The 18,862-nt window shown below is 56.2% G+C and overlaps 2 protein-coding genes across 2 annotated transcripts; one reads left to right on the forward strand and one right to left on the reverse strand.

The window, feature by feature from the left end:
* Window positions 1–3,482: 3,482 nt before the first annotated feature.
* Window positions 3,483–11,941, forward strand: HPCA (hippocalcin). The gene is made up of 4 exons (XM_043445796.1): window positions 3,483–3,672; window positions 6,032–6,430; window positions 10,730–10,835; window positions 10,955–11,941. Exons 2-4 carry the CDS (start codon window positions 6,053–6,055, stop codon window positions 11,050–11,052), a joined length of 582 nt encoding a protein of 193 aa, XP_043301731.1. The 5' UTR covers window positions 3,483–3,672; window positions 6,032–6,052; the 3' UTR covers window positions 11,053–11,941.
* Window positions 11,507–18,391, reverse strand: TMEM54 (transmembrane protein 54). The gene is made up of 6 exons (XM_043445797.1): window positions 18,202–18,391; window positions 15,793–15,986; window positions 13,224–13,283; window positions 12,877–13,065; window positions 12,609–12,743; window positions 11,507–12,174 (listed from the first exon to the last, which is right to left on the reverse strand). The coding sequence occupies exons 1-6, from the start codon at window positions 18,215–18,217 to the stop codon at window positions 12,100–12,102; spliced, it is 669 nt and encodes a 222-aa protein (XP_043301732.1). The 5' UTR covers window positions 18,218–18,391; the 3' UTR covers window positions 11,507–12,099.
* Between the last annotated feature and the right edge of the window lie 471 nt (window positions 18,392–18,862).

Consider the following 18,862-nt stretch of genomic DNA (forward strand, 5'->3'; position numbering starts at 1 on the left):
GCTGAGATGCAAGGTATCCAGAGACCACCCGGCCCCCGGCTCCCACCTTGAGGTCCACCGTGCTCCAGACTGGGGTGGGCAGGGCCCTTTGGAAAGGGGTGGCTTGAGGTTTTAATCACTTTATCAATGTTTGTTTGTGTAATTCAGCCCTTGAGATGCTTTTCCCTCCATCTGTCCCCACCATCTGCTCCCATCAGGATTTTCCAAACCATTTGGGACCCAAGAGGAGAGGGTGGGGGCTGTGCCTCCGAGGGGGGCTAGGGAGGGGCTCCCTCCACCTGCCTCACTGAGAGGTTCCAGAGAGGGACCTGGGCCCCCAAATCATGTGGAACTGGGTTCAAACTCTGGCTTTGTCTCTTTCTTGCTGTTTTACCTCAGGCGGGTGACTTCACTTGTCCTAGCCTCAGTCTTCACATCTGTAAAATGGCAGTCACATTACTGACTCCTCAGCATTAATTTGGATCAATGTTAGCCACTTAGTCATGTCCAACTCTCTGTGATCCCGTGGACTGTTAGCCCACCAGGCTCTTCCGTCCATGGAATTCTCCAGACAAGGATACTGGAGTGGGTAGCCATTCCCTTCTCCAGGGGATCCTCCTGACCCAGGGACTGAAACCCCGTCTCCTGCATTGCAGGCATTCTTTACCATCTGAGCCACGAGGGAAACCCATTTGGATCAAAGGAGGTGACTTGTGCAAAGCACTCTGCATACAGTAGGTGCTCAAGAGATATGGGGTCGCCTTTTCACTCATCCCTCACTTAATTCTCTCAATAACTCCCTCCTGCATTGTCTGCTCTCCTGGATGCCTCAGTCTGGGATGGAAGGGGGCTGAGTATCATCATCAAGGACACCCCTCACCTCCACCCCTGCCACAGGCCTTCGTAGAACCCTTCCAATCCCCAGGGTTCCAGGGGTGCTGGAGCCTCATCTGTGTTAAGCTCATGTCCAGAATCACCTCACCCCCACCCCCAGGGGCCAGTGAGGCAATAAATGAAGTCTTGTTTGTACTCTGGTTAGGGATTTTGATGGGAGATGTCAACACACTCCGGTCACCTCACCTTTCTGCTCACAAAAGGGAAGAGACTAGCTCCAGGGCATCCTAAGTGAGGGACCCAGGCCTTCTGACAGCTGCCCCTCTGTCCCCCCTTTCCGGACTATATCTTGGGGCACTAGGTCCTGGGCCAGTGGCCTTGGTGGACAGTGTGGGGAACCCCATGTCTTTCCTTTGGCTCAGGGGGCTCCCAGTACTTCTTAGGACCCCAGGAGGGGAGAGGTGGCTAATGGGAAGCAATTAGCAGAGCCTACTAGAGCCCAAACTCTGCCCTTTCCCTCCACCATCCACCCTACTCATTTGAGGTACTGGTAAATCAGAGGGATGTGGGGTACCCGAGGTGAGGACAAGACATAGCCTTGTCTTCAGAAGCCCCATCTATTGGGAAGTCAGGCTGCAGACTGGAGGTCCCCAGGGCAAGGCGTCAGAGTCACCTGCACAGATAAGAAAAACAGTGGGTGGGGGAAGTAGGCTCCCAAGAGGCTGAACCAAAAAGTCAGCCCACAGGAGGTGAAGCTGGGGTGGGGAAGTGGGAGGAAGCAGAGTGGCAGGGCAGCCACTGGTGAGGGAAAACTGAGACCCCACTGGAGAGGAGGATCCAGACCTGGCTGGGAAGATTCTCAGGGTTCAGGCAGGAGAGAGGGGAAAGAGGAGGAAAGAGAGGAGGAATCAAGGGCAGGTTCCTCTCCCAGCCCAAAGCAGAGCCAGGATTCCAGATCGGGTAGGGAGTGGGGTGGGATCTCTCCCTGAGTGATCTCAGGATCACTCAAGGATCTTGAGTGGCAAGCCTCTCCCCACCCCCAGGTCCTCACGCAGGAGGCATCTGGGAATCACCCACGCATGTCTGGCACCTCCTCGGGGGTCCCAACACCACAGCCAAGGCGCACAGAGGAGGAGCTGATGTTCTGAAGGGCCCAGCTGCCCCAAACCCCCACAGCTTGGCTCCCCAGCTCCTCCAGTTGAGAGGTTGAGACTCTGTTTATTCATCCTCAAGCAGGAGAGACCAAGGCTAGATTTGGATGACCAGAGAGGCTTGGTCTGAGCCCTGGGGAGCCAGAAGGGTCCCAGCTGCTGCCACGGAGGAGGTCAGATGACAAATGACATCGCCTTCAAAGTAGGTCCAGAAAGCAGACCCATCTCTGCCACCCTGGTCATCTTTCACCCTGCGAGGGCCTGCTGATCCCACCCTGGCCTCCACTCCTTAAAGTCAGTTGAGGACAGAATGCCTGAGTAAGCTCAGACCATCCCAACCTGCTCAAAACCCCAAGTTTCCCATCTCACCTAAAGTCCTTGCATCGCCACTATCCCAACCTCCACACACTGATCTCAACTTTCCCCAAAACATTTATCTAATACACTATAGAATTGACTTGTATATCCATGCCTTACCGTCCACTCCTGTGACCCCACTGCCTAGAACAGTACTGGACATAGAACTAATGCTTGATAAATATTGGTGCAATGAATGGATGAGGGCACATGGATTCAAGTCCAAGCCAACTTGTTCGCTGTCAGACACTGAAAAAAAATCATTTAACCTCTGTGAACCTCAGTTTTCTCATCTGTGAAGTGGGACAATAAGGATCACCACCCCATCCCCCGAAATACTGAAAAAGCAAAATTTGAGGCCAAGATGTTGGACTGTTGCCTGGGCTGGAGGAAGGAGGATGCAGCCACCGTTTGGGCGTGAAAAGCTTTGATAGGGGTCAGCGACTCTGGAAAGGGGCAGTCCAGTCTACAGGCAGGGGGCCTACACACCTCAGAATTCCCCAGGCTGGAGATGCTCCCTAGCCTTCTCTTATTGTAAACCAGTGCAGGCACTGGCTGGAGAGGGAGGGAGAGGGTTTCTTGATTTGAGTAGGGGGGGAAATGGGTGGGGCAATTTAGATCACTGTTAGGAGGTGGGATTCATTCTGAATGGGGTCCTGGGCAGGAGATCGGGTGTGGCGGGCAGGAAATGGGGGCGGGGCTCTCAAAGGCAGAGGTGAGGTTGGGGGTGTGTCTGCTCCCCTTTCCCCACTCCACCCCACCCCCCGGCCCAGACCTCAAAGACTGGAGGAGTGGGCGCTGCCCCTTCTCTGAAGAGCTCTGTTAGTTCCGGAGTTGAGGATTAGGGGCAGGGAGAGTGCCTAACGAAACGCCCAGGATCCGAATTCCGCCCTCGGAGCGACGCCCAGGTAGGTACAGGGGAGGCAAGGGGGCGGAGCTGTCGCGGCTTGTTCTCGGCTTAAGAAAGAGGTCTCTGGGCACTGACCGCCCGCCACCCACCCCCCCATCCCCCTCAATCCCCACCCTATTCAGGCTACCTGAGTCCAGATGCTGAGATGGAGACCTCTTGTCTTCGTCCCCCGGCCGGGTGCTTCCTCGAGAGGGCGCCCCCTTCCCACTCCCCCGCAGGGCGGAGGCGGAGCCTCTACCAATGCTGCCCGCGCTCTCACGGCTGGAGGGAAAGGGGAGGAACGGGGACCCCCCCCCAGGGGAGGGGCCCGGGGCGAACGCGGCGGGGCGTCTCCCTCGCAGGCCCGCCCCCCGCCCCCCGCCCGCCCCTCCGGCCGCCTCTGCCGCCGCGCGCCGCAGCAGCGCCGCCTTCCCTGCGCAGTCGGTGTCTCCGCGTCGCTGGGTGAGTGGGGGCCGCTGGGCCGGGGCTAGGGGGTGCGAGCAGGGAGCATCCCGGAGGCGGGGGGCCACGTCCTGGACTCCCCAACCCTGCCGCTCCCGGGCCGCCCAGGAATTTTCCCTTGGGGGACTCACGGAGTGGGGCTGCCCCAGGGAAACGCGCGGCGCTCTCCAGGGTCCTGACCGCCGAGTGGCCAGCCTGGAGCGGCGTTTCGGCCGCCTCGGGACGCCCCCTCTAGGAGGGGCCACGCGCCCGGCGCTCTCCCAGAGCTGAAAGGATTGAGGCGAGGGCCAGGGCGAGAACTGGGGAGAGGTTTGGAGAGGGTCTCCGAGGCGGATTTCTTAGACTCAGCTTAGGTCCTTCCCATTTGGGGGGACTGGGGGTCTTCGCGGAGACCGCAGAACCTTCTGCCACCCTCGTTTCCAAGTCTTCCAAGTGGGAGGGGGGCAACTCTCAGGGTGGCAGGGAGGAGGGGGCACTGGAAGATCTTTCCTGCCCAGCGCATCTCTCTGCCCCCGCTCAGATGACCCAGTTCCTTGGACCTTGAGGAGGGGACTGAGGGACACACTCGGCCGCCCCGGCCCCAGGCATTTCCTCTGTGCCCTCCCACACACTTGTTCAGTGGGTCCACAGCCTGGGGCAGAAAAGGCTGATTTAGAAAAGAGGGCCACCAACTTACAGAAACATGCGTGTGACACACTGCTGAGGACACACATAGGTCCTCCAAATGGCCACACAGGCACATCCTCCTCACACTGTGATGGGTGCACACCTAGTCACACGCTCACATATGCACATGCACAGATATGAACATGCAGGGAGACAAATGCAATGCAGAAGCCAGGGACAGACATGCATGCATGAGCACACGCACTCACACATGCTCATACATAAGTGCACATGCACACACAAGGAATCCCCCTCCCATTAGCTTGATCTCACAGCCCCAGGCTGGGAGGGGGGGCGAGATTCACCTGCATACACCCCTACATCCCTGCCTGGCTGCCTCCTCCCAGTACCTTCCCCTTAGCCCTCCACAGTCTAACCTCTTGCACTGAGGGAACCTTGCTGAACTAGATGAAAGGTAAGTGTTGGGGGATGGTTGACTGGCTAGGGGTCTCCCTGGAAGAGGGGACCTTCATAGGTCTGAGAAGGGTTGCAGCTGCCTCTCCTGGCACCTGGCAGCACCCCTGGGTAAAGAAAGAAAGATGGCAAGGGTGCCTGAGGGTCCCACGTGCAGCTGGCCATGTGAGAGGTGTCGGCATGGGAGCTGGCTTATGATGCATTCCTGAGACATGTGGGGTCGTGGGCTGGTGTGTCTTGATGCACAGGGTATGGGAGTTGTGTGTGTGTGGTGCTGTGTCAGAACGTGTGAGCTGCGGAGCAGAGGGAATGTTGCTGTGTGTGGAGGCATGGTGACCCTGGGTGGGTGTGTGCTGGGAGCTGGCATGTGAGTGGCAGGGGATTTGTGTGTGGATTTGGTGAGTGTTTAGCATAACAGACATCAGTATGTATTCATTTGTTTACTGTTGGCATCCGGATACCTGTAAATCTCTTTTATTTATTTAACACTTAGGTAGCACTTATATGTGCAGGCATCTAAGTTCTTCATATGTATTAACTAATTTAACCCTCACAACAATAATGAGGTAGGTACTATTACCCCCACTTCACAGACAAGGCAGCGTTTAAGGAACTTACTCAAGGTCACATAGGTGGTAAGAAGCAGAGCTGGAATTCAAACCTACGTGGTCCGGCTCTGGAGCTCAGGCTAATACCTGTCTTGTTCTGCCTCTTGTCAAGCACACATGTGTGGGAGGGAGAACAGGTCAGTGTTTGGGATGCAGGTGTATTTTACATGAGCAGGTGTATGTGACGCAGTAGGGGGGTAGTGGGCAGGACGGAGGAAGACCAGAGGGCCATTTTGCACCTGGCTGGCAACTCTGGGAGTTAGCACTGTGTCTCCATGGCTATGTGACCTGAACCAGGTCACCTCACTTCCTTGAGCCTACCTTTTCATCTGTAAAATGGGCTAATCGCTAGGCTTCACTTTGTGAGGGCGAAGTGGTGTACTCCTGGGAAGGCTCGGTAGCTGACACTGAGAAGGGCTTCAGTAAAAGTGAGCCCCTTCTCTTCCTCTGTCTCCGGGTCTGTTCCCTGCGGAAGTAGAAGGTCTGGGGAAATGGTGTGGGGCTGACAGAGTGGCAGGGTGCTTGGCAGGCTGTGCGATCTTGGGCAAACTCCCCTGTCTCTCTCCGGGTCAAAGGAGAGCCTGGGGTGGCGGGGGGCTTTCTTGGAGTGCTGTCAAAGGGCCAGGAGGGCCTGACTGCTCCTTTGTCCTTTGACCCCCCTGGGGACCCAGGTGGGACTTGGCTCGGTGGCCATGGGCAAGCAAAACAGCAAGCTGCGGCCGGAGATGCTGCAGGACCTGCGGGAGAACACGGAGTTCTCCGAGTTGGAGCTGCAGGAGTGGTACAAGGGCTTCCTCAAGGACTGCCCCACGGGCATCCTCAACGTGGACGAGTTCAAGAAGATCTATGCCAACTTCTTCCCCTACGGTGACGCCTCCAAGTTCGCCGAACATGTCTTCCGCACCTTCGACACCAACAGCGACGGCACCATCGACTTCCGGGAGTTCATCATCGCGCTGAGCGTGACCTCGCGGGGCCGCCTGGAGCAGAAGCTCATGTGGGCCTTCAGCATGTACGACTTGGATGGCAACGGCTACATCAGCCGCGAGGAGATGCTGGAGATCGTGCAGGTGGGCCCCTGGACCCCTCAGAATGCCAGGCACAGGCCCCAGCAGCTTGCACCCGCCAGCCCTCTTTACCCTCCCGACAGTCCTCCTAGGCGAGTGGCAGGTGCTATTCTTATAGCCTATTTTAAAAAGTCTTTAATAGGAAGTAATTTCCGATTTAAAGAAAAGTTGAGAAAACTTCAGTGTACCCTTAACCCAACTTCACCAATGAACACTTTATCACATTTGCTTTATCATTATGTGTGTGTGTGTGTGTGTGTGTGATGTTCTGTTGTTCTGAACATGACCCTCCACCCCTGAATACGTCAGGATAGATTTCCTAAGAACAAGGACGTTCTCTTACATAACCCATAATATGATTATCAACGTCAGGATGTTTAACGTAGAAACAATGTTAGTATCTAACTTACAGACACATTGAATTCTGCCAGCTATCTCAATAATGTTCTTTATAGCATTTTTTCCTCTGCCCCAAGATCACACATTGCATTTAGTCATCCTATCTCTTTAGGCCACTTCAGTCTGTAATAGTTCCTCAGCCCTCCTCTGTCTTTCAAGACTTGACATTTCTGCAGAGTACAGGCCAGTTGTGTTTCATTGATCCCAACTTACTCAGGAGGAAACGGATGCTCAGAGAGGTAAAGACATTTGCTTGAGATCACACAGACTGTGAATGGGCCACCTGGCTCTGTCGCCCACATTCCATCTGGATACCCAGCCATCTTCCAATAATTGGTTGAGCGCCCACTAAAAGCCTAGTACTGAGTGAAATCCTTATACCCATAAGCTCAGTGCATCCTTAAAACAACCCCATGAGGCTCAGAGAGGTGAAGGGGCTTGCCTGACATCACACAGCATGTATGTGGAGTCAGGTTCAAGTTGGCCAACACTCAGAGCTGCCTCTTTAAAGGAGTCAGACTTCCAATTCTGGAGTTGGCTTCAGCTCCTACATAGCTCATCTGTAAAATGGGGATAGTGAGGCATATCTCACAGGGTGACTTAAGGACCTGTTAGGAATGTCCTTTCTTAGTCCAAATTTAAGTATAGCATGTTAGCTTTATGTCAAAAATCTTCTAGAGTGCTCATTCCCTCAGCAACATTGAGGTCCATCAGAGATCTGGTTCTATTTAACCTAGTCAATTCCTTGTTCACTTTTCTCCTGAGCCTCTGTTTCTTCACCTGGAAAGTGAGGGTGTTAAGCCCTACTCCCAAGGCTATTGTGGGTATAAAGCAAGATGGGAACTCTAGTAGCGGGCCTGGCATATATCTGGCTCTCTGTAAACGTTAGTAATTGTCAATTGTTGTTTTCTCTTCTGCACATTCTCCACTCCAGCTGGAGTGGCCTTTCCAACATCCTCAGAATGTGCTACTTTGTACAGGCTCTTGTTCCTTTTCCTTCTGTCTCTCTGAATCCCTTCCCTTCTGGCCCCTCAGCGCAGCTGACTGCCCCTCTCCCAACTCATCCAGCCTCTACTGGATTCTTGACTTTGGCTTCCGGGTCTGCTCTCTCCAGCTAGAATAGGATGGGCTGCCTTTGGATGTGGTGTCTTTCCTATGTCTACTACTAGGGGAAAGCCTTAATGATTGTCAGTAACTCCCCTGGGCCAGGCAATAACTCTCTAGTTGATGGATAGTGGGGAGTTCTCGGGGTCCTGCTGGAAGGGTTGGGGTAGCCAGGGTGGTAGAAGATCTCTCAGGGATTGGGCAGCAGCTCGATACCAACCAAGCCACGTGAATGTTCATGTTTTACCACATAGTGTGGTTGCACTGGTGTACACTGGTAAATCTCGGCCTTGCTGGAAGCTCCATACCCAGGGCATTGGTCAAGCCAGCACCATTCTCTGGACAGCCTCAGGACCCCTTCCAGACTGGCCTCTGCTATTTAGACAGACACTGGTTTCTTTTACAGCAGGCCAGGGGCCCCAGACAGCCAGTGCAGACAGAACTCTGCAAACCTTAGTGACTGATTAATATCAAGTTGACTCCAGTGAAACAATGAGTGAGCAGTAATTCCAGACAATTAATTAGGAAGCCCGAGAGAAGGCCACTCACAGGGGAGCAGTCACTCTCTAAGTCACTCACTCAGTCCTTCCCAGGACCCAGCCCTGAGCCAGGTGGTAGGCATATTAGAAGGGAAGAGATCCTGCCTCAGTCTCTGGAGCTCCCTCTCTGCTGGGAGAGACAACTGTGCAGGGCACACAGACCAGCTCAGTGGCAGGGGTACAAAGGTGGCATTTGAGAGTCCAGGGGACTGAAGGGCAGGGAAGACCTGAGGATGTGGTGGATGAGTAATGATTATGGTATAAGCTGCTGTTTTTTTTTTGTTTTTTTTTTTTTAAGCTGCTGTTTACTGACCACTTACTGTAGCCAACTATATACATTATCTCATTTAATACTCTGGACAGTCCAAATGAGGGAGAGATGATTACTCCCTGTTTTACAGATGAGGAAACTGAGGTTAGGTACTTGTCCAAGGCTACAGAGCAAGTGATTAGTGGAACCAAGATGCTATTCCTGGTCAACCTTACTTCAAATACCCTGTTTTGAGAGGTCGTTAGCACTCCAAAATCATCTATCCAATGACTAAGAGGGAGGGGGTTCTAATCTGGTCTCTGCCATCAGTTTCCTTTCTGAGCCTCAATTTCTTGTCTGGAAAATCGGGATCTCAGTACCTGCTTTTCAGGGCTATTGCAAGGGTTAGAATAATGTATGTAAAAGTAACTTCATATAGTGGGTGTCTGTAAATAGTAGCTAGTATTATTGTTCCAGGCAGAGGCTGTAAAACCTGAAAGGTGGAGGGGTATTTGGATATGGCAAAATCATCTACTAGGGGAAGCCTGATGGTGGAGAGCAGGGACCAGAGTGTGAAGTGCCTTGAATGCCAAGGGACAAATGTTTGGACTTGGTAACAGGGCAGTGGGAGGTGCCAGCGGCTTTTAAACAGGGGAGTCCCTGCCAGATGCCAGGCACCCTGCTAAATTCTACAGGTCTGGGTACTTTGTTCTTATCTGTATGCTGCAGGCAAGGAGCAAAGGCATAAAATTACTTCTGGAGAGGGGTCCCCAATGGAGGCGCTAGGGCAGCATATGGGCCCTGACCCAGCCTGCATCAGAGAAGGCCTCCCTAAGAAAGCACCATATAAGCTGAGCCCCAAGGAGGAGTGGGAGGCAGCAGAAGGAGCGTGGGGCAGCATCCAGAAGGAGCTGGGTGCACGGCAGGCCTGGAGGGAGGCCTGTGTATCACGGGAACGAGGGGGCGGCCCTGGGCTGGGGACGTGGCAGTGGAGATCTCTGTTTGGAAAGAGCGTTCAGAGGTGGCCCTGGGAACAGACCCGAGAGAGGCCGGAAGAGACCACTGCGGAGGCCAAAGCTGGATCTGAAGCTAGGGAAGTTTATGGTCTGGGAGAAGAAGGAAGGCTTCTCGGAGGAGGTGTCAGTAGCAAAAAGCTGGCAGACTGAGGCGACCAATCTGGGTCCCTGAGCTCCGGGACTGTGGGACCCAGCCCACAGGCCAAGTCCTACGTGCTCTGTGTACATTTAGCGCAAACCCCCTCCTTAGAGTTGCCTCCGTAGCTCCTGTACCTGGCGGCTGCGGTCCCCCGCCCAGCCAGTCCCAGCCCAGGCTGTCCCCGCCCCCGATTGATGGCCCCGTGCGTTTATTTGCATAATATGCCCCGCCCCCTATGGACCTAGCAGCCTCCCACCCTCCAGCCCTTAGGGCGGCCCTGCGCCCCCTGCCGGCCACAGTGGCATCGCAGTCCAGTGCCACCCGCTCCGGCCCAGCGCTCCCGGTCAACCATTGAGGGCGGGCCACCCGGAGTCCCGAAGTTTCTGAGAAGCGGCTTTTCTAACCTGGTGCTTAACTGGGAACCTTCGGCGTCGGCACAAACTCCTTAGCTTGGCGTCCCGGACCCTTCGCCATGTGGGCCCCGATGTCCTCCAACATCTCTCCTGACCCCCTGCATTCAGCCAGCCCCAGATTCTCGGTGCCCACTCAGAGCTGCTCTCTGCGAGGCCTTTGTGCAAGAAAATTCCTCTGCCAGCAATTCGTTTGCCACCGAACGCTCCAGAGGAATTTGGTCAGGGACCGCTCCAATAGCCCCCTCTTCCGGGAAGCCTTCCCGGTTACTCCTTCCAGAACTCCCCAGCTCCCCACGCCTCCGCCGGCCCCACTCCGCCTCACCTCGGTGGGAGTGGTGATTGTCAGCGCACCTGCGGGCGTTTTTTGGACAAAGTTGGGGGTGGAGGGCTCCGACAGGCTCCCCTCACGCTCTGCCTTCCCCACCCGCCCCCTCCCTCCCAGGCCATTTACAAGATGGTTTCGTCCGTGATGAAGATGCCGGAGGACGAGTCGACCCCGGAAAAGAGGACCGAGAAAATCTTCCGCCAAATGGACACAAACAACGACGGTGAGGAGGCAGGGGCGGGCGCGGCGGGCACCACTCCCCCTTCCTATGCTGCAGCTCTGTTCGGCCACCCCTAGCTGCTGTTGCTTTCTCCCGCCAACACTGCCCCCTTCGCCCCGCAGGCAAGCTGTCCCTGGAGGAGTTCATCCGCGGAGCCAAAAGCGACCCGTCCATCGTGCGTCTGCTGCAGTGCGACCCCAGCAGCGCCTCCCAGTTCTGAGCAAGAGGAGCCAGGTTTCCCCTCCCTGCCTTCACTGACCCTCTCCCGGCTCTCAGCTTCCTCGCCCTTGTATCCATCCAGGCTGGGGGGCAGATGGCCACCCCCAGGGTCTGCACTCTTGGCGGGGGCTCTGGAGAATGGAACCCTGCCGTTCCCCCAAGGTCCAAGCCAGCAAGTGGTTAGCACCCTCGCCCCACCCCACCCCCCCATCCATCCAGGAGGCAATGTCTCCCTTCGGCAGTGATAGAGACAAGGGCCCTGGCCTGGTCTGCCCCTCAGAGTCAGCCCTCCCTTACCTAGATATCAGGACTTAAGCCCCTCTCCCCTCCCCTGTATCCCCCAGTCCCCAGCCAGGAGGCCAGACTTCCCTCCCCCAACCATGGAGCAAGCTCCCCCACCTCCACCCCCACCCTTGTAGATCTCAGCCTTGGTGGAGCTGGGAATCACACCCAGGTAAGGAGCTTGTCTTTTTATTTGGAGGGGAGAGAAAGATTCCAGAGGCCTAGGGGCTTGAGGTGAAACCATCCTTGAGCTATCCTTCCTGGCAGGAGGGCCTCAACCCCGCCTGCTCCTGCCCTTGCTGGCCTGGAGGCCCTGATGCAAGAGGGAAACCTCCTGTTTCCGGCCCCCCAGCTGTGAGGCCCAGGAACCCACGCTTGCGTTTTGGCATTCTGATGAACACAGACCCCTCTGTGTTATCTCTCAGATACACACACAGACCCACAGACAGACGGGCAGACACTCCTGGAGCCCCTCCCCCCCGACCCAAAAGCGTCCTGTATGGAAAAGAACAGACCCCCCTGGCCGCACCCCTCCCCCGCTGCATGCGCCCACGTGGAGCATCTCTGTTCTTTTTAATGACTTCAGAATAAAGTCTCCTTTCAGTGCAGCGGGCTGGGTGGCCGGAGGAGAAGGGTGAAAACCTCACCCGGGTCCTGGAGTGGCCATTGAGCCCTCTTGGCTGGCTCCAGGAATACTGGCCTGATTGCAGTGCGGACTTGGTTGCAGGGCCCCAGTGGCTACGGGGCCTGGATGAGACATCAGCTGTCAGAGGGTCATGGGCCCCGAGCTAGCGTGGGTTGGCAGGTCAGGGTCCTCCAGGGGCTCTGGACTCTCCTGCATCTGTGGAGACACCAGAGGCTGCCAGGCCCGCTGGGGCTGGGTTTGGATGTCAGGACATCCAGGAAGTGGGAGGAGGGGAGGACTGGGGGGATCTTTGGGGTGAAGGGACACCATTACTCTCTACTATGCAAGAGGGAGGACATATGCCTGCAGTGCCCCCAATTCCAGTCCAGATCCCTCTCCTGCTCAAGACTCATCCTGGGGCTCAGGAGAGCCAAGTGTCAGCTGTGTGACTTCGCTGGGAAAGCTGAGTTCTCCGAGCCTCTGTGTTCTCCGTTTTGTCCTGGGGGAGAAGACTGTTGCCCCAGTTTTCAAGGTGGGGGCTCTTTACAGAGGGGTGGGGGCAGATCAGTCTGAGCCCCCCAGCAGGGGCTCCCAGGGGGTATGGAGGAGTTTTCAGGGCTTGGGGGGGGGCGCTGGGTAGCATGCCTTACCATGCGATGGCTGCTTTTCCCCAACCAGGGCCTCAGTTCCAGCAGCTGGTGGGCGAGCTGGGCGGTGCGGACAGCAAACACACTCTCTGCCACACAGAACAGTAACGAGATGCCCCAGAGACACAGGCTGGAGCTCTGCGGTGGACAAGGGGCAGAGATGGTCACCTGGGGTTGGGGAGTGGAGGGTGGGACTCCAAGAGCCCTACCCACCTCTGATGAGCCCCTGGTTGCCCCCCTCCCTCCCCCCAGCCCAGGCCTAAGCACTTACATAAATGCGTGTAGGGTCGAAGGGACAGTCAGGTGCCAGCGCCAGGCGTTCGGGGCCCCCAAAAGTGCAGGCGGCCAGCAGTGCCCGGCCCTGGGTGGCAAAGGTCACAGCGATCGAAGCCAAGAGGCCGAGAGCACAGGTCAGAGAGAGAAGGGCGCAGGCCACACTCAAGCTAAACACTGTCCAGCGCTAGATGGAGGAGACCACTGGTCAGTGGACATCAGGCCCAGTCCCCTGGGCAGCTCTAGCCCCTGTGGGGTCAGCCTTATGCCCTCCAAGCAGGCCAGATCTTTGGAGGTAGCTGCTGCCCTGAACCCCATAGCCCCATCCCAGGAGGTACCACATACCAGGGGGATGCTGGGGAGGTAGCGTGACAACACGATGACTGTAATGCCTGAGGTGATGACCTGCGGGGGAGACTCAGGTCAGCTCTGCCCCCCTCCCCTCGTTGGGGGAGAATGGGCAGGGGGTCCAGCCACTCTCCAATGAAGAGTCCATCATCTCCAAATCTAGCCCTCCAAACCCCCACCCCCTGCTTAGCTTTGGTCTCACTTCCTCCATCTGTTCAGGGGCGCTGTCTCTTCATGGTCCAGCCCCGAAGTGACGCTTCTAAAAAACGGTCACTCGCTGCCGACAACCTTACCTGACTTCCCACTGCCTACAGCTATGTTTCTCAAACCTCTATATCCCAAGGGTCGTAGATGTATATCCCAAGGATATACATGACATGTCTCCCTGGAGTGGAAAAGGTTTTGGAAGAAACGAAGTAACTCGACTGGCAAGGAACTAAAAAAAACAACATTGTTATTTTAAAATAGACCAGGACACTTTATGGAGTAGAATTCCAAATCCCTAGGAGTATGTTAAACTCTCCCAGGCTCTCAGTGACCTGGCCCTGTCCCATCAGTTTCTCAACTCCACTCTGGGCCAGGCTCTTCCCTCATCACCCTGGATGTGGACACCCACACAGGGCCTGACTTTGACGCCACCTACACAGCGCCTTCTCAGGAACGCCCTTCCGGCTTCTCTTTACCTGCTTGGGTCTCCCTCCTGCAGGCCTCCCTAAACACCCCTGGTCCCAATAGGCGGGGCAGCTCCACTAGTAAGCCCACCAGCTGCCTTCTGGATCTTTTGGGTTCCACTCAGCCAGACTCCCTCCTTCAGTCCTCTCACTTTATCAGGCCTGGGCTGGACCCACAGGAGGCAGCTTAGACCCTGGAGGGCCCAGTAATGCCTATAATTTGCTCTGCAGCCACAGGTAAGTGCCTCAGACTCTCTGGGCTAAGCCTGCTCAGCAGAATGAGCCCCATGGAAAGGACACTGACTTTGGTGTCGGTCATAGATTGTTTCACATCTAGGGTGGCTTCTTTGTATCAGCAGGAGGTTGAGTGAATCCCTGAGTCTCAGTTTCCCCATCTGTAAAGTAGGGATAAGAGTGGCCCTGTGTTGCAGGGAGCTGTGGGGATTACTTGAGGAAATGAGAGCGCAGCTGAAGTAGTCCACCCCAGAGTTCATCTCTGGTGGGCCTTCAACCCTGAGCTCACTGCCTTCCCTGCCTTCCTCACAAAGCTGGTCAGAGGAACAAAGAATAATAAGACATAGCACATATCTGCAGAGCCTAGCTCTATCCCACTGACAGAGGCTCCTCTACTTGCTGGGGCCTCTGATCCTCGCTTATCCAAGGCTTGGGGCCAGAGAGCTGTCTGAGCTTCACTTTGCGGGGAGGGAGCAGGCTTAGAAGGAGAAAGAAGTCCCTCAGCCAGGAGGTGGCAGGGATGGAACTCAGACACTGATGTGACAATGTTCCCCAAAGGCTGCTGACAGCTGGGAAAAGGTTTTGTGAACTTGAGAATACCATACGCCTTCATTCTTGTATTCATCAGCCAGGTACTGACATCCGGTCATAACCATGGCTTCTATTTATTGAGCCCATATCATAGTCCAGGGCTTCCCTGATGGCTATGCCTGCAGAATCTGTCTGCAGTTCTGGAGACCTGAGTTCAATCTCTGGGTGGGGAAGATCCCCTGGAGAAGGGAATGGCAACCCACTCCAGTATGTTTGTTTGTAGAATCTCACGGACAGAGGACCTGGCAGGCTACAGTCCGTAGCGTCACAAAGATTCGGGCACAACTGAGCGACTAACAGTTTCATTTTCACTTCATCATGAAGGAGTGGGTAGCTATTCTCTTCTTCAGGGTATTTTCCCAACCCAGGAATTGAACTCAGGTCTCCTGCATTACAGGCAGATTCTTTACTGTCGGAGCCCCCAGGGAAGCCCGCTTTATGACAGTCCAGGCCTAATGCTAAAGCTCCTGCTGAGCTGGCTTTTTCAGTGTCTCCAGAGGAGACCATATCTATTCTCACCTCCACACCTTTGCATCTGCCATCCTCTGTACCTGAAATTCCATCCCAGTTTCCTCTCCTACCTGGTGCCCCAGCAGGCTTCCTACCCGGGTTATGGTAACTGTAGCATATCATCTTTGAACTCCTGTTCATCCATCAATACCCACCTCAGGGGCCTCCACCTCTGTGAACACTCCCAAGCTGAGCTGATGCTCCTTCCTTCTTCTGTCCAACGGTGCCTTGACTATTCCCCTGTTGCTATAATAATCCTTGCTTGCAGTAGTGAGGGCGAACTATGTACCAGGCACTGTGTTCAGGACTTTATGTGGATGATCACGTTCAGTACTCATCAGGACCCACTCAGATGGACAGTGTTACCACCCCCATCTTATAGACGAGGAAGCTGAGGCAAAGAGAGCTTGGATGACTGGTCTGGTTGGTAGTGGTGGAACAGGAGTGAGCGCTCAAGGCTCTCTGCCTGCCCACCCCAGGCTGTGGGTGGGGACTCATCAAAGACCCTGCCAGCCCCTGCCAGCCCCCTCCTGCCAGTCATCCTCCCAGCCTGGCCATACCACGATGGCAGAAGTGACAGAGAGGATGTCGACCACGCAGTACTGCAGAGCCACAGCGTCACTGGGGGCAGCCACGTAGCGCAGCACGGTGCCGTGGAGGAGAGCGGCTGCAATGAAGCTCACGTGGCCCAGCACGACCAGCACCAGCCCCGTCTTCATCAGAACCTTCCGGAAGTCACCCACGCTCAGGCCACCTGGGAGGGACAGCCACATCAGGGCCACGGGTGGGACTCATCCCGCTGGCAGGGGAGGAAACGGAGGTCCCGGCAGGAGTGGTGGACATTAGGTTCTAAATCTATTTCTGGATGATTCAGGGCCAGTAATTTGTCTTCTCTGAGTCTCAGTTTCCTTATCAGGAAAAGGGGTTCACGTTACTTTCATGGGAGTCCTTGGATCACTAAGGTTGGAAAAAGCATACAGGTGGTACTTAATAATAAGGGGTAATAGTCTTTGTTAGTGCTCAGGGTCATGAGTGGTACAGTCAGGATTTGAGCCCAGGTGTCTAGCTCTAGACCCATAATCCTCTAAGCTCTGCATCCCCTGATTTTTTTCATCCCTACATTTGTTACATCAGTGTTCACTGAGTCCCTGTTCCATGCCAGGCCCTGAGGCACCAGAGAGAGCTTGATGGCCCCTGGTCTAGACACCAGGGAGCCCCCAGTTCACTGGGCAGGGATCAGGTACTATGCAGGACTCAGTCTGGTGGCTAGGACCTGGCACACAGTAGGGACTCAGCTCACAATTGCTGAACAGACTCAGGGCAAGAAACTCAAGCTTCTGAGTCTCCATTCCCCCATTCTGCAAAACGGGAAGAATAACCCTTGTTTCCCAGTGGGGAAAGAGGGTCCCCATGAGAAGACAGATGGGAAAGGAGGGCATACCCTGGGCGCAAGGACACTGGGCAGGGACACAGCACGGCAGGGAAGCTGGGGTCAAAAGGACATTGTATGCAAATCCGATCTGAGTGTCCACCAGTGGCTGCTCAGCTCCTATCTGCACACCCCCAGGACCAGGGAGCCCTCCTCCTGGCTGTTCCAGATAGCTGGTGCCTGGCTCTGCATATGATGGCCCCTGGACCCACCAGCCCATTCACTCTAACCAGCTCTGTGAGACTGAAAGACTGGCCTGGCCCCTAGAACAAGCCCTGCTTCTTCCTTTAGCTGCTCCTTGTGGAGCCTCTGAGTCCCTTCCCAGACCTCCATGTCCCCATCGGTGGCAGAAAGGAGGATTGGGTCATGTTTCATATATGGGGGTTTTGCAGCAAGAAAGAAAAAAAGGAAAGGCGGGAGGGTAGGAAGGGAGGAATCTCTAGATTGGACGTTCTTGGGAGTCCTGTGCCAAGAGGAGGCCCCCAGGGAGCAGGGAGGGCTGGAGCTACTCAGTCACAGCCCCTCTTCATGACCCCCCACCAGCCTCTCTCCTTTCTGGGCCCCAGTTTCTTTCCCCAGAGGTAGAGTGGGAAGGGGTTGGCCTAACCGGCTTCTGAGACCCCTGCAACCTGCAAGACGCTCTGGAGCTGTACCAGATCTAGGAGAAGCAGAGGGCAGATAACAGGCGGGACAGCCACCGTGGGACTGGATGGCGTCATGAAGATTAAGTGCTGGTCAAACAGGAAAGGGCATGGCAGCCTTGTCCCAGGAGCCTGACCCACTTCACCTGGTCCACCCACCTCCCTGGCCACCCAGACACACCAAGTGGGCTCATGACTAACAGCATCCCAGGACCAAGACTTGGTCAAATCGGAGGTACAGTGCCAGCATGGGACTGTGCTTGGATCACTGGATAGAGTCTCGGGGCAGTCCTTCTGCTCAGGAAGGTTCTAGGAGGGGGTGCTACCCTCACCACTTTACAGAGGAGGAAACCGAGGCTAGAAAGTTCTCTCGGTTAGAGAGGAGGGATTCCCCAGATCTGTCCTATGCCCGCGAGCAGCATCACTGTGTCCAGGGAGTGAGGGGAGGGGACCCGTCTGTCTCACTCCTCTGTCTGGATCTGGAGAGCAGAGGGCAGGGAAGCCGGAGCCCTTTGCGAGGCTAAGGGAGCCAAGGGCAGGCAGCCTCGGGCTCAGAACTCCCTGGGCTCCGGATACCCTCCCTCCACACTGGCTTCTGAGGAGCAGGCGCTGCTTTCCTCCCTTGGGGGTTGGGGGGGGGGGTCCCTCCTCCGCGAGAAAGGAAAGTGCAAGCGGGCAGGGTGCTACTCCACCTCGGGAAGATACCAGCAGCCCGCCTCTCGCCAGCTCAGTGCGGGGAAACTGAGGCCCAGAGCAGAAAGTGACCCGCAGAGAAGGTGGCCCGGACCGCGGGGGTTCCGGGCGCCCACTACAGTGCTCCGCCCCTGCGGGAGGATTTGGGGCGGGGTTGGGCCTCCCCGGCGGTCCCCCGATCCCCTACCCCCACCTCCGGCGCTCACCCAGGCGCAGACACATCTCGGCTCCGACGCCGCGTCTCCGCGGCGGCTTCAGCGGGGCTCCATCCCGGGCCGCAGCCGCCGCGCGCCCTGCAGAGCCCGCGCCGCGCCCACTTCCCGCCGGGAGCCCCGAGCTCCCGGCGCCCGGCCGGCCTCCCTTCCCGTCACCCCCCGGGCGGCCCGGCCCCGGGAGAGCCCCGGCGGCTCATTTACATCCTGGGCCGGTCCGACCGGCTGGACAGCCCTTCCAAGGTCCGCCCGGCTGATTCACAGCGCTGGCCCCACCCACCTGCGCCGGCCTCGGGTGCCAGCCAGCGCCTGGCCACCGACTCCTCTAGCCCACTCCACTCCAGGGATGCCCATTTTACAGATGGAAACTGAGGCCTAGAGGAGCTGCGATCGTCCAGGCTAGGGAGTGAGATGGGGGCCTGATGCGTGGTTGTCCTGACGGGTGGGTACATGGACAGGAAAGCCCCTGGGTGAAGGCTGGGAATCCACTTCTTTCTATAGGGTGGGAAACGGTGAGTGATGAAAAAGAACTACCTAGAGAATCGGGGAGTGACCTCGACCTGCTTCGAGACCGCAGGTAAATCACATTTCCTGCTGCCTCGGCCTGGGATCCTTCTGTGCCCCACACTGAACAAGGCACTTTACTTGTGGGGTG

This window comes from Cervus canadensis, chromosome 24, assembly GCF_019320065.1.
Source record: "Cervus canadensis isolate Bull #8, Minnesota chromosome 24, ASM1932006v1, whole genome shotgun sequence".
NCBI lineage: Eukaryota > Metazoa > Chordata > Mammalia > Artiodactyla > Cervidae > Cervus > Cervus canadensis.

Bases quoted from the DNA above. Each gene is read 5' to 3' on its own strand.
- HPCA (XM_043445796.1), top strand. From the start codon at position 6,053: ATGGGCAAGCAAAACAGCAAGCTGCGGCCGGAGATGCTGCAGGACCTG. The intron at 6,431-10,729 runs GTGGGCCCCTGG...CCTCCCTCCCAG, and splicing joins AGATGCTGGAGATCGTGCAG to GCCATTTACAAGATGGTTTC. The intron at 10,836-10,954 runs GTGAGGAGGCAG...TTCGCCCCGCAG, and splicing joins AATGGACACAAACAACGACG to GCAAGCTGTCCCTGGAGGAG.
- TMEM54 (XM_043445797.1), bottom strand. The intron at 13,066-13,223 runs GTATGTGGTACC...TCCTCCATCTAG, and splicing joins ACCTCCCCAGCATCCCCCTG to CGCTGGACAGTGTTTAGCTT. The intron at 12,744-12,876 runs GTAAGTGCTTAG...TGTCCACCGCAG, and splicing joins TCGACCCTACACGCATTTAT to AGCTCCAGCCTGTGTCTCTG.